Here is a 14,145-nt window from a genome sequence, read left to right on the forward strand (position 1 = left end):
AAATATACACATTACACGACAGTAACAGTTCTTAGTTAATTTCTAGTTAGACAAGGGTTGCCAACTTTATATACTAAGCTGAAGTGAGATTTTGATCACATGGGCTGAATAAATCACTGACTATTTGACATGTGGTGAATGAAACGTATTGCCTGGCAGATCTTTACCAAACAGTCAAATTTCTTAGCAGTGAATTCATTGAAAAGCAAATAATAAATGTATTTTTTGGATGCTCTACATTGTGTATCAATATATAAGATATATATATATATATATATATATATATATATATATATATATATATATATATATATATATATATATATATATATATATATATATATATATATATATTTAATAATAGAAACCTACATCTTATTTGTCCACAGTTTTCAATATATCAATATATATATATCAATATATATATATATATATATATATATATATATATATATATATCAATATATATATATATATATCAATATATATATCAATATATATATATATATATATATATATATTTAATAATAGAAACCTACATCTTATTTGTCCACAGTTTTAAAGCAGCAAGATAATTAAAAAGCATTAGATTATAGAACAAATATTTAATGAAAATGGATATTCAATTGCACTCATTACTACGTTGTCTGCTTGACATGCTTCTTATGACAAATAGTTTTGTGAAATGGATATATGCACACAAATCTGAATGCGTAACGTACAGAATAAAGAGAACATAACAGTTCTCATCTCTCAAGTGCATCAATCTCTGTCAGCACCTGACAACCATAACACTGCATGTATGACCTCTGGTAAAGAACTCTCATGTTTGGGAGAGCTTGGGTCCTGCACTTTTCCTAATGTAGTTTGATTTGTGGCCTCTTCCAAAGAAACACTTTCGTCTCATTCTCTCCAGTACGGCAGAAAGATAGCTTTTATGGAAAGATATTTTCCATTGGTGCAGACTCTTGATGCTTTAGACCAGTCCAATTGAGAATGTCTGTGTTAGACCAATCATTTGATGATTCATAGTGATTGATTTTGTGTTGTCTTTTTATTTGGTGTGAGAGCATGACTGTGTGTCTCAAATCAAATGCGTGATTGCTGGCAACTCTGAATTGGACTCATAAATGCCTCATGTTCAGTGTGAGTCAGTTATGCGAACTCAGTAACAGCTCTGAGCGTTTCTTATTCAAACGGCTAAATCACAAGTGATGTTTTTGTGAACCTGACTCATTAAAAAGAACCAGGTCATAAGAGTCATCGGACATGACGGCTCGTACTGTGTTTTAGTTGCCTGCGGTAAACATTGGTGCAAGATGATTTCCAAATTGCCAAAATCCCTGAATAACCTTTAAAGAAGTAATTTGAGTAAGTGAAAATAGTGAATGTTATAGTCTTTTAAAACTTTGAGTCGGATTAGTATGTGCTAACTTTGAAATCAGACTTCAGAGATCAATAACTCTCTTGTCGGATTGGATCAGATATTGGTCAATGAGCCCATGCGGATTTGGGACAATAATTATCTGGATTTAGGTGGACACAGACTGTAGAATTGTTCCATTCGTCTTTACAATAACAGGCCCACTTAGGGGTCTCTCGAACAACAGGTTATCATTTTTAGATCAATAGAACTCCTGCTGTGCAATTTTGCCTCTCACTTTTCACAATGGACAGGGCACCAGCTGCTTAAAAGAGATTGTGTGTTTGTTAGTGTGTGCATGTGTACAAAAATACAGAAGCTAAAAGCTATGATTTGCTGGTTGAAAGCCCACAGGCTTTGATGTGCTGTGAATGACAATTATGTACTAAAAGAGAAGTGACTGTAGAACTTGCTGGGTGTTTTTGATTGGCTGAATTACCCGTATCTGTACCTAACTGTAAACCTTATAGTGGCTTTGTATTTTATAGTTAAATGTGTAGGTTTTGTGTTTGCAGTAATGTTAGGCTTCTACATAAGCTTTAGAAGGTTTGTAACACTAATATGACATTGTCATTGTGAATTATCAGATAAATAAATGCTATAAGGCTGTGGGTACACAAGGTCCTGGTCAAGCCCTGACTTATTTTAAAGAAGGCAAAAGCACCATAAAAGTAGTTTATATGACTCCAAGTCCAAGTCTTCGGAAGATGATTTTTCTGATGATATTTAGTATTTTGAAAATCTTGCCCTCTGGCAAAGCTCTCAAATCTCAATTTGCATTTGTCTGTATTTAAACTTGAGTAGGGAATGTTCAATACTTTCACTGTCAGCATTCAAGAATTCGACATTCATTTCAAGACAAAATGTCACGTTAGCTAACGAACAGTATTAGATTACATTATTTGTTATGACTTGGCAGCTACTGTCATATTTTCACCTTCACACATCTCTCTCCACAAGCATCTGAAAGGAGATTGCATAAATAGGCATTCACTGGAACCCGACAGGCAGAGAACACATTGGAAATACTGCATGGCCTGCAGGACTGCAAAAGTGTGAAGGACAAATATTGAGTGAAACCGCCTTTATTCAATAATACACACAACATATTAGTTTCTTCAGAAAACATCTTTGTTGAATTTTTTTTCTTTCTTTCTTTATTCGAACACATAGGGTCTTGAAGTGTTTCATGTTCAAAATAAGTTAAGCGGTGTTGCCAGCAGCTGTGGTGATGTTTAAAATCAGAAATGTGCAGCTTTTTTTGTTGTTGTTTATCGCATAAAGAGTGCACCTTCTTCTGCACAAAAATGTGTTGGAACTGTAACAGCGATGAGACTGAACTTCTGCTTGTGTGTTACTATTGTAATTCAAGTGCTCCCACTTCATTTTTAGGTAACTTAACAATACGGGCGCACTAATGTGCATTAATTCATGCTTAACTAATGCACAGATAATTTTGAGTTAATGTATGACTCATGAAGATCTAAACCATTCATTAATGATTACTGCATCAGCAATTAATACAAAGTCTGTCAGATTAATTGATTAAGTAATACTGTATATGAATTGTTATTAGTTAAATGTACCATCATGTATTAATTCCTTAACATTAAATAATAGCCTAGTGTAAATGAATGTGTTAATTACCACAATGAGTTGAAGCCATGCATTTCAACTTAATTAATCATAATGATTTGCAAAGATATCATTATGTTAGGACTTTTAGTTGATTATCTTTGAATTAGTTAAGCACAAATTAATGCATATTAGTGCACCTGCATTGTAAAGTGTTACCAATTTTTCTTTTTCTTATGTTATGAAGTACAGAGCTTACTGGCTTTACATGCTGATGACATGAGATGTTGATAACTTTGCACAGACAAATTTAGTATGTGATTTTATAGTTTCATATTCACACATTGACTGTATGCGATGTGCCAGTAAATGCATTGCGATTCATCACATATATCAATATTTTCTCAGAAAAGCCCCCAAATTAAGACAAATTCAAAGCTGACCTGACTGCAGAATTTGCTAAAACATACTTTAATATTTGGTTTTAAACTGCAATAATTCATGCTTGTATTGCTGTGATGGTATAGGGAAATTGTGTCTTATAAGATTATGGTTTAAAGGGAACATGAATGGTTAATTTTGTGTTGTTTTTAATTTAAAGCTTCTTATTACAGTATGTCTTATTACAGTTGTTGGACTTTAAACTGCTGCTTGTTTCACATAGAGCTACATTTGTGTAAATATGTATGTGTGTATATGTAAATATGTTTGTATATATATATTATATATATATATATATATATATATATATATATATATATATATATATATATATATATATATATATATATATATATACAAAACATTGTAAATATGTTGTAAATATGTAAATATGTTTACACAAAAGTATGTGTAAATATAACAGACATTCCATTTTTTTTTACCAATCAGGCTAATTATTGTTAACTGAAAGGCTTCTGTTAATTGAAATAAAGCTGTATTAAAATAAAATAAATATTAGTTGAAAAAACTTAAAAACTTAAACTAAATGAAACATTGAAAAATATAATGTTGCCATGTTACCTTGGCAATGAACTGTATCTGAAATTTGAAACACTAACATTATTAACTGAAATAAATAAAAACTAAATCTAATCTAAAACTTAAACTGAAATAAAAAATAAATGAAAACTAAAAAAATTAAATTAAAATGAAAACTAAAAATATAAAAATAAAAGCTAATTCAAAATATTAATAAAACTACAAAAAACAACAACATGAATACAGTCTTATGCCAGCATTATATATACCTATATATATATATTATTTTTATTAATTTTTTTAACCAGAATAACGATCTCAATCAGATTATGGTAATCAGTTTAGAATGTGTTTATGATGCATACATAATCAGAATATGACAAAATATGACTCTGTGTGGTGGAGTAATGGATTGTATTGTTGTATTGCTTAACATGTATGTTTCACATTCCAAGATACAAGTTATAGCATTTATTTGAACAGCTAACTATAGTGAACTAAAATGTAGATTGTATAGTGACTGACAGTGACTGATTTTTGTATAACAAGTCACTTAAGGTGTGTTTTTAATTTATGAGTACATCAGATGACTATCAGATTATTTGTCCTTGCCAAGAAGGTCCTTAACAATCTGGAACACGCAGATGAAGGAACCTTGAAGTGAAGATTTGCTCTCCTGAGTCTAACCTTGTTGAAAATGTCTGTTTGTCTTCTGCCTCTCTGGGCCAGACACTCAAAACTTGTTCAATTCACTTTTGTCTCCCTGAGACGGAGACTCGGGACGTGCTGTAATTGATACAGTCTCGTTGAACAAAGACTCAGAACGTAATGTTTGTTAATGTCTCTTTCCTTCCATACTGGAGGCTCAGAACGTGGTCGTAGAAAAATACAGTTAGTTAATCATGTATTAATTTAGGGCATAACATATCGCCGGCGTTGAGTCGTCTCTTCAAAGGCGTTGAGTCGTCTCTTCGCAGGCGTTTAGTCATCTTATCGCGGGTGTTGGGGGATCTGAAGTCTCCGTGAGACGCTGGGTACAAACTGGAGCTGACGAACGCTATTTACCTAGAAGAAAGATAGACAGAAGAAAAGCAGATGGGAGATAATTAGCATAGCTGCTGTTCATAATATTAATGCATTCGATCTGATTCAACAGTAGTACATAGCTGTTTTTTAACATACAATATGAAAACAAACAGGTATACAAAACAAACAAATTATAAAATTCAAAACATTCAGGTAATCACGAATGCGCACAAGCAGAAAATAAATGAATAAAATAAAACAGTGGATATGTTTCTGTCTCGACTTCGCAGACCAGGACTCAGAACCATAGACAGTAAAAAAATGGACACAGCGACCCCCTTGATTTCAACGGAGAAAACTGAAGCCCGATTAAAGCACTCACTTCCTGATGGCTGAGCGACTGTGCAGGCTCAAACTGAGCTTGACGACAGTCTGACAGTTGTAAATCTTCTAGTAGCTGTGCCGAGACAAATCTGAATCACCTAATTCCTCAAAAACGTTGTTGAAATATTTTGTCCCGTTGCTTTTATGGACTCTCTATCTATGGGCTTCTCCCTTGACTTTATGTCTCCATGTTCCCCTGATTGCCTCATGGACAGTAAAAGATTGCCTGCGAGCCTCTCCTCCTGTCTATACGGTAATGTCTCTATTGTGCGGCATAAAGTCGCATGGTTATGACGCAATCGTTAGCCTATTTTTACAAAAATGGCTTCTACGTGGCCATAACATCAGTTACAAAGTAATGGAGCCTTTTATACATTGTCGTGTTTCTTTAGAAATAAATAATGGACAAATTAAGTCTTTGGACGCCTCAGATGTAAAGTTACTAGCTGTCAAAGTGACGCCAAAATGAATGGGAGTCAATGGAATGCTAACAGCAGGTGAAGTTCTGCTACAATGGCGGCTCCCGCGAAGCTTCAGTTTCCGGCTGATGGATTACCCCCTTGCTCAAGCGAGAAGTGTCTGTTGAAAATATGGATACCTTTAACCTTTAACCTTTAACCTTTTTCCGATGACGAGGAGAATGCAATTTGGGACTTCTCCTTTCCAGTGCTGTGATTGGCTGCTGGTATCAGAGGACACACACACACACACACACACACACACACACACACACACACACACACACACACACACACACACACACACACACACACACACACACACACACACACACACACACACACACACACACACACACACAGTGTGGCCCGACTTTCTTTCCCCTGTGGACCTTATTTGCATAAAGCACACAGTTAGAAGTCTTTAAAGTGTCTTTAAAGTTCTACCAATGCATTTCACACTTTCCAAACCTTGACCAGAATACCTTGGGCAATATTCTAAACAAAAAGAGTCCAAACTAGAAAAAGATTGAACTGTCATGCATTTATTCATTTGTACATTAACAGCTGAATTTGTGTAAGATGTTGCTATTCAAATAGCTGCCAGTGGGAATTCGTATTTTTCAGAATACATAAATGTATGCGTGTAGTTTGCATTAGTTTTAAGGTTTCCACACATAGTTATGAATGGATTTGGATGGATCATTGTGATCTCTCTTTATTTCACCCACTACTGCTGATTCTGAGGAATTCTTATGGCAGTCACTGGCCTAAACCTTAGGAATTAGTCTCTAGATGGGAACTGCATGTGGACCAAGTCCTGTCCTTCCCGGGTTTGGTACCAGAGGTCTTCTTCTGGCTCTCTAAGAGGTGTCTGGCTGTTGTCCTAGCATCTTTACCTGATGGCGTTGGACAGTTTGTTTGTGTTAGTCCACTAAGATCCAATCAAAATGTAGCAAACTTTTGTCCACTGTTTCGGAAAGAGAAGGGCCCGGCCATAAACTGGGCCCTGGAATGTTCTGTTCACCACACGATTTTATAGAGTATCTCAAAGAAACTGCGTAATTTGAAGAAGAACCATAAACAGTTATATAGCCTTACACACACACACTGCGCTGTGTAACTATACTAAACTTGATCTTCATGAGTGTCAGTTTTTTGTGTAATGAGGAAAAATATGACAGTCATCACGGCGTGCAGTTCTAGTCATTAGAGCAGAAATGATCATCACACATTACAGAAGCCAGTCTCAAGGGCCAATTGTTCAGGGCTTAACAAACAAGCTTTTTACCTCACTCCCATATGAATTAGTTCAAACACGTCTCCCTCATGGCCACAATTTCCAGTCGTTAATGTAAATCTTGAATAAACAAAGAAAAGGAATAAATTACACATGCATCAGGAACTAAAGTTAAGAAAGTAGCGTTGCTCATTAATATGCTTCCTAGCCTGGTGGAAGGAGAGGACAAGATTGTTTAATTGAAGTAATGAATTGTCTCGTTGTGTTTGGTTTGATCAAACTGTGGCTGGGTTTTTTTTTTTAAGACTATTCCCTCCCTAATCCAGCTCAGGCACTTATGTTGAACAATGCTCTAATAAGATATAGAAAGTCTCATTTTGCCTGCTGTCATGTTGATTTATTCTCACGTCTGTAGTCATGATACACTGCCTTCCCTGCCTCCTCAAAGCTCTCTGCATATGGTTGCATCTGTCAGAGAGCCTTTGAGTTTTTTGGGTACAAAATACCAGCCCACAATTTCTGCTATTCTCGACTGAGCCTGGAAAACATCAGGCTATCACCGACAAGCACACAGATGGATGAGAAGCCATGTCAAAGACATGCAATGATGCTTTTCAAAAGTGAGCTGTTCATTTGCTTTTCGATCCAAAAATGTCGTTGTGATTTTACTTCTTATTTGACGTTGTCATTAGTCCAAAACAGTAGCACATGCATAAATCTGTTAGATGTTGAAATAATGTATTTTGTTTGAATTTAGTTCAGAGCACTTTTCTCATTGAATGAAATCAGGGGATTAACAGATGGTGTTGCAACCCAAGGTATATTTTATGTATCTGTCTGTATGTCATTTCAGGAAATGTGTCACATCTATTCTTTTATTTAAATGCATTTATTCTGACTCTTTAAGCAATGCCAAGTTACATCTCCAGTATTAGAAGCTTATTATGTTACTGACCTCAAATTGCAAAGTCATTTTGATTATCCCAAGTAATATATATATATATGATGTACAAAATAAAAGCAAATGTTTGGTCATGCAAAATAGATGTCGGTAATTGGCTAAAATATCTACCATGGGTTTCCTAAATTTGAATAATATTTTATTTCAAAAGATTTTGGATATTTATGTCCCAAACGTATCACAATCACATGTTTGTCAGAAATTTCCCCAACTTTTCTGCAATAAAAATGGACAATTTTAGTGCTGTATATATCAAAGTTATGCTTCTCAATCCAGACAGTTTATTCATTTAACAAATACAGCACATGCATGTCAATATACAATTCAAGTAAATACAATTTACAAAGGGTTTTCATAAGTAAACAAAAGCATTTATAAAAATACAGACCCGGATCAGCAGGCTGTAATTAGCAAAAGTGAATAATTACATTTGAACGGCTGATGGGATGTGATTGTATCTAATGAAGGGCAGGTGTTTGAGGGTAGCCTGTGAACCCTGATGGTTATTTGATAGGCGTTTTGTGTGGAAATGGAGATGTTTTGTCTGGTGGTCACTGTTTATGATGCTGCAGTACCACTTACCAGCCACTTAAACTTGAGAAGATGGATATTTTAATGTTGGTTGTTTGCTCTTCTAATGATATCAGTAAAGTATATAGTAAACCACATCTGGAAAAAACAGATCCCTTCCTTATTAAATTTAGCCCATATCCTTTAGCTTTGCAGGTACTGCTTTCTGCGGGGAGAGACTGTCTTATAGCGGGAGACACCTGTTCCAGTGATGAAACTTGCAGCCCGCGCCTTCGGACCCTTCGCCAATGCGTTGCCGGGAACGGCAGCATGAAACTCGGCCCTGGGGCCCGCAGTCAGTGTGCAAATGCTGTTTCTGCACTGTTGTCCAGCCCTCTGCACGGCTGCCAGTGCAGACGAGGCATGAAGAGAGAGAAAAACTGTCTGAGCATATATTGGAGTCTCCACCAATCTGGAATGCATGGTGAGTAACACAACAATGCCTTTCTTCGTATCTAAATGTCTTGAGGCACCCTTGAGAAAGTAAACTATTGAGTAATATTTTTACAATTTAAAATAATTGTTTTCGATTTGAATATGTTTTAAAATGTAATTTATTCATGTGATGGTGAAGCTGAATGTTCATCATCTTTACTCCAGTCTTCACAATCATATGATTCATCAGAAAACATTCTAATATAACGATTTGCTGCTCAAGAAACATTTCTTATTATTATCATCAATGTTGAAAACAGCATTTAAAAAAAAATATTTTGAAACAATGTAAAAGTTTTTACTGTCACTTTTGGTCAATTTAATGCTTTAATTTTATTTATGCCTGGAACACATGGTATGATTTTGGGCTGTCCCAGATGAAAGATGAGCAATCATTACGATTCCTGTCCTGGCTTCTAAACGGTGGTCCTAAGTCGTACATGGCTGTTGTCACGGTCTTGCAACCAAAGATAGCCCGCGATAACTTCTGACAGTGTCATAGATTTAGCATAATCATCTCACAGTGTTACTGCTACTGATTAGACAACAAAAATTTTACATGAAATGGCATATTGATCAACGGGACATGACGCTAAAATATAAAACTACTTACCTCAAGCTCCATTTCCAAAATTGGCATGCCAAGTTGGCCTCTTTTCCCTAGCCATGACCGCATCTATATTCTCCTCTTTTGCTTCCTCCTTTTTTTCAGCGCATTTCAACTCATTTCACCAATTGCCATGCTGATGACGTTTGATTCTTCTATATTAACTTGTGCTGTAGCTTACAATTCAATAGGTGTCATCATCGTACAGTCTACATACATATTGTACCCAAGTTTATTAGATACCCAAGTCATACAGCGTGATTTGGATAAGTGTATAACCTAACCCTAATCCTATCCCCAACTGTTTATTGAAACAAAGCTTAAATATATATATATAGCTCAGAAATTGTTATGGTACAGACATCACAAGCATGAACAAATTAACATATGACATATGATTGCCTAACAACAGATATTCAGAATTGAGTCACTTGACCTGCCTTGATGAAGTGTGAACTACACTGGTATGCAGCAGTCATTTACATGTTGAATTCCTAAAGCTGTCAATGACAGAATGGAAAATGTACATTAAACACAATGTCCTAGCCAGGCGCAACACAATAAAGCGTCAAGCGATAAAATATCTTATAAATTTAATCGAAGTTGATATCCTAACCAACCGCAAGTTCTGCAACAGGACATTTTATCGGTTGACTGGTTTCTTGATGCATTTCTTGCCACGTCTAGCCCAGAGTGAAATCTCACTGGTATGTGCATGGTAAAAATATAAACCCATTTCACACTTTTAAGAGCCCTTTAAAAATCAGGCACAGACAAAACATCTACTGTGATATAATAAAGTATTTCACGTTTATATTTTGGTTATAGTAAGTTTTAGATTTGTCAGAATACACAGCAACTTTTGAATGGCTGTCAAAGCTGTGGTGTGTTGGTAAATTGTGGGATAGCTCTAACAACATCTGCTATCACGTCACACCTGGTTAGGACATTGTAAAAAAAAAAACTTAATTATGCCTGTTTTTGATTAAATACACCTAGACTAACAGTATTGGACTCCACATGATCCCATAAAATATATTGTTCTCTATAAAACATTTAATACAGGATTTAATTTCTGAAACAAGATGTTTGTTCTTGCAGGGCTTAACCTGGTAGAGAACTATCCATATGAAGCAGTGCAGAAAGGCTATGACTTTGTCCGTCTGGCCTCCATCACCGCAGGTAAGATCTATTTAATACAATATGGCAATCTACTGCAAACCTGGCTTTTAAAATAAAGCTTTAGTAATGCAAAACGTATATAACAAAGATATACTAAAATATGAAAATGTTCTTTAATGAAAAAGAATGAGTATTTGTGAAAAAGAATTTAAAAGAAACAACGTTTGTAAAACCTTGACGTACATGTGAAGGAAGAAAAACTTATTGCAGTGCATGTAATCGTAGCCAATGCTTGAATATTTCAAACATTTCATTTCAATGTATGTGTCTTTATCTAGAGCCTCTTTGTATTGTGACTGATTAGAAGGGAGCTCAGGGATTAGAAAAATACCTATTTAACAAAAAGTCATAGTTAGAAATAAAAAAAACCACACACACCAACACACAGGGATCCTAGTGCAATAATCTTCACTTCAAATGTCATGGTTCCCAGAACATCTTATTAGCATGTGTATTAACAGTGTAAATGTGTCTCTGGTGTGGGAGAGTCTCAGTCGTTATGTATTAGTGTTGCTCTGAAGCTGGTTTTCACTGTCATCTCCTTTTGTTATACCCTTGTTTTTGCTCAGCTGTCCTGTGGAAATTAGTCAGAGTCTCAGTTTGTTTGTTGAAGCTTTGTGTCTGGACTGGATTTTTCATCATCTCTGTAAGAATCAACAAAGCTTTTATCTGAATGATGTGGACAGACATTCTTGGCTCTTCTGTGATTATTAATCGCAAAGAAATAGAGAGAGATTTCCAGATTTTCCCAGAATGAGCTGCTTATTTTCATTTTCCTCAGGTTTTACTGACCTCAGCCTTAGTTATTTACTGTGCTTTTGCATTAACATCATGATGCAGACCATTCTGTTTGATGATGTTGATCGGAATGCTAAAATGATTTCTTGGAAAGACGTTTTAACGGCATTCCTTTTAATTTGTTCCATCTCCTTTCACATCAAGAGGCATTTCCTTTGGTCGTAATGAGTTGTGCCTCAGAGTAGTCTGTTTATTTGAGTTGTATGAACCTCCTACATTTCCTTATTTCACAACATGATTTTTTATTAACAAAGTTCTGGAGAAGCACGTTCGGATAATCATTTTAATTAGCGTGACAGGTGGCAAAATATACAGCAGACTTACCTCTGTTCCACGACAATTTTCCAACATCCCTCCACCACCCCATCTCCTCACTCCTAACTGTTCCTATCCCAGCCTGGGAATCGAGGAATACTCTGGGTTCGGCCAAATTCCGACCTCAGAGCCCTCCCAATCGGACAACAAGCCAAATACGCATAACCTTTACTCTTATCTGATTATATGAAAGTGTGAACTTGTGAAATGTGCAAAAGTGATAGCCACAGAACATCTAGTAACCCAAAAGTCTTACAAATAAAGTTTCCAGTTACAACCAAAAGCAGAAGTTTTAGCACTCCTGTAAAAACAAAAATCAAACATCTAAGATCTACAGAATCATGATGAGAATAAAATATTTTTTTTACAGATGAAGTCATATCAATAGAAAATTAAAACAGTAAAAGTTTGAGAAAAATGTCTTAGTATTATATAAGACAAGTCATCATGGCAATATTATTATACTGTAAATGCTTCATATTCTAATCGTCATTCTCATAATTTCAACGTTTTTAGAAACATTTTATTCTCAAAACATAATTCTCGCAATATTACAGTTTTATTCTCAAAATATTACGGTAACTCTTTATTTTGATGGTCACTTTTGAACATTCTGTTGACTATAAGTAACTTTGCAACTACATGTCAACTAACTTTCATTAGAGTATCAGTAGACTGACTGCTTAATATCTGCAAACACTTTATTGTGATGCTCCTCAACAGACACTCTACTGACTATAAGTAAATTTGCATGTCAACTTATTCTAACCCTAACTCTACCAGTATACTAAAACACCCTAATGAGGGTTAGTAGACATGTAGGTGCAACGTTACTTATAGTCAACAGAATGTGTGAAAGGGACCATCAAAATAAAATGAAACCAATATTACTATTATATTAAATAATATATATATATATATATATATATATATATATATATATATATATATATATATATATATATATATATATATATATTACTTTTAACATGCCACTAAAATGCTGTTGCAGTTTTACAGCCTTGGCAGTGTTACTAAAACTAAATAGAAATAAGTAAAAATTAATAGAAATATAGAAAACAAAAAGACCCTAAATCAAAACACTGATTTAATGAGCCTAATGTAACATCAAGAAGTTTTAAATCTCAATAGAACCTTATAGCAACAGAAGACTGATCCAACCAAAATTGGTCTTGATAGAAGAACAAGGTGCTGCAAAGAACCATTGAAGTCTGATGTTTTGATGTATCCGACTCAAATCCATTTAGTTGTTTGTAGGCTGAGCAGCAAAAAGCCTCACAGAGATTGGCTGTCAGCCCACATTCTTCAACTCTCATTTAAATACAAAGTTTCTCACTGTTTTGACGCTTTACCCATTTGCTCCTCTCCATTTTTAGTCCCACAACACCTTTTGAATTGAAAACGGCCACTCATCTCCACTCACTCTGTGCGCTGTATGGTGATACTTCTGTCTGATGCACCTCATGAGTCAAATTGTCATGATGGATATGCATTTTCACATCATCTTTTCATCCTCTTGTCATATGTCTATACCGAACATTATTTAGCCAAAACGATGAGATGGGACTAATCTCCAAGACCATATATTCATGATCTTCGTCTTATCATGAACTCGTGAGCATTTGGACTTTGAGTGCTTTCACAAACTTCCGAGTCCGCTTCAGAAAAGTGGTCTGGGGTGTTAGTTCATGTGAACTCTGGGACGGGTCGCTGCTGATTTAACACAATTGTACTAAATTGCAGAAGTGAAGTTTTAAAGACGCACTATGTAAGATTTTTGGATCAAATATTCAAAAACCACTAGAGCAGTGTTATATTTTGTGTCAATTTGTGTACTTACATTATCCCAAATGTTTCTAAGAATTTTTAAATCCAGAGAAAAAAGCAGTTTTAACCAGGACACGGACCATATCCGTGGATATGGATATAATATAATAATATCCTATTATATTTTATAGAAACTATAGAAACACCAAAGGGGCTTTAATATATTATGTGTTTTATTAGACAGGTGAGAAACTGTTTAGATAGATGCATTGACAGAAAACTAATCATTGTTATACAGCTCAACACAGTTAGACTTTTTGTTTAAATCTCCTTTTCTTGATTTACCGCGAGCACCAAGGTGTCATCAAGCTACGTCTTTGTTTTGCAAAATTACATAGTGTG

The 14,145-nt window shown here is 35.0% G+C and overlaps 1 protein-coding gene across 2 annotated transcripts in view; it reads left to right on the plus strand.

Moving 5' to 3' along the window:
* The window catches only part of gfra4b (GDNF family receptor alpha 4b), a 92,324-nt gene that overhangs the window by 62,850 nt on the left and 15,329 nt on the right, over positions 1–14,145 (plus strand). Inside the window, exons 1-3 of one of the 2 annotated variants that reach the window (XM_077235887.1) lie at positions 8,587–8,665; positions 8,767–9,042; positions 10,762–10,842. In XM_077235887.1, the coding sequence (XP_077092002.1) occupies positions 8,889–9,042; positions 10,762–10,842 (235 nt within the window). In that variant the 5' untranslated portion in view covers positions 8,587–8,665; positions 8,767–8,888. Of the gene's footprint in view, positions 1–8,586; positions 8,666–8,766; positions 9,043–10,761; positions 10,843–14,145 lie in introns of those variants that run through there. The other variant, XM_077235886.1, reaches the window with a different exon arrangement.

Source organism: Siphateles boraxobius, unplaced genomic scaffold, assembly GCF_051911475.1.
Source record: "Siphateles boraxobius isolate OS27281-9 unplaced genomic scaffold, OSU_SipBor_1 2, whole genome shotgun sequence".
Lineage (NCBI taxonomy): Eukaryota > Metazoa > Chordata > Actinopteri > Cypriniformes > Leuciscidae > Siphateles > Siphateles boraxobius.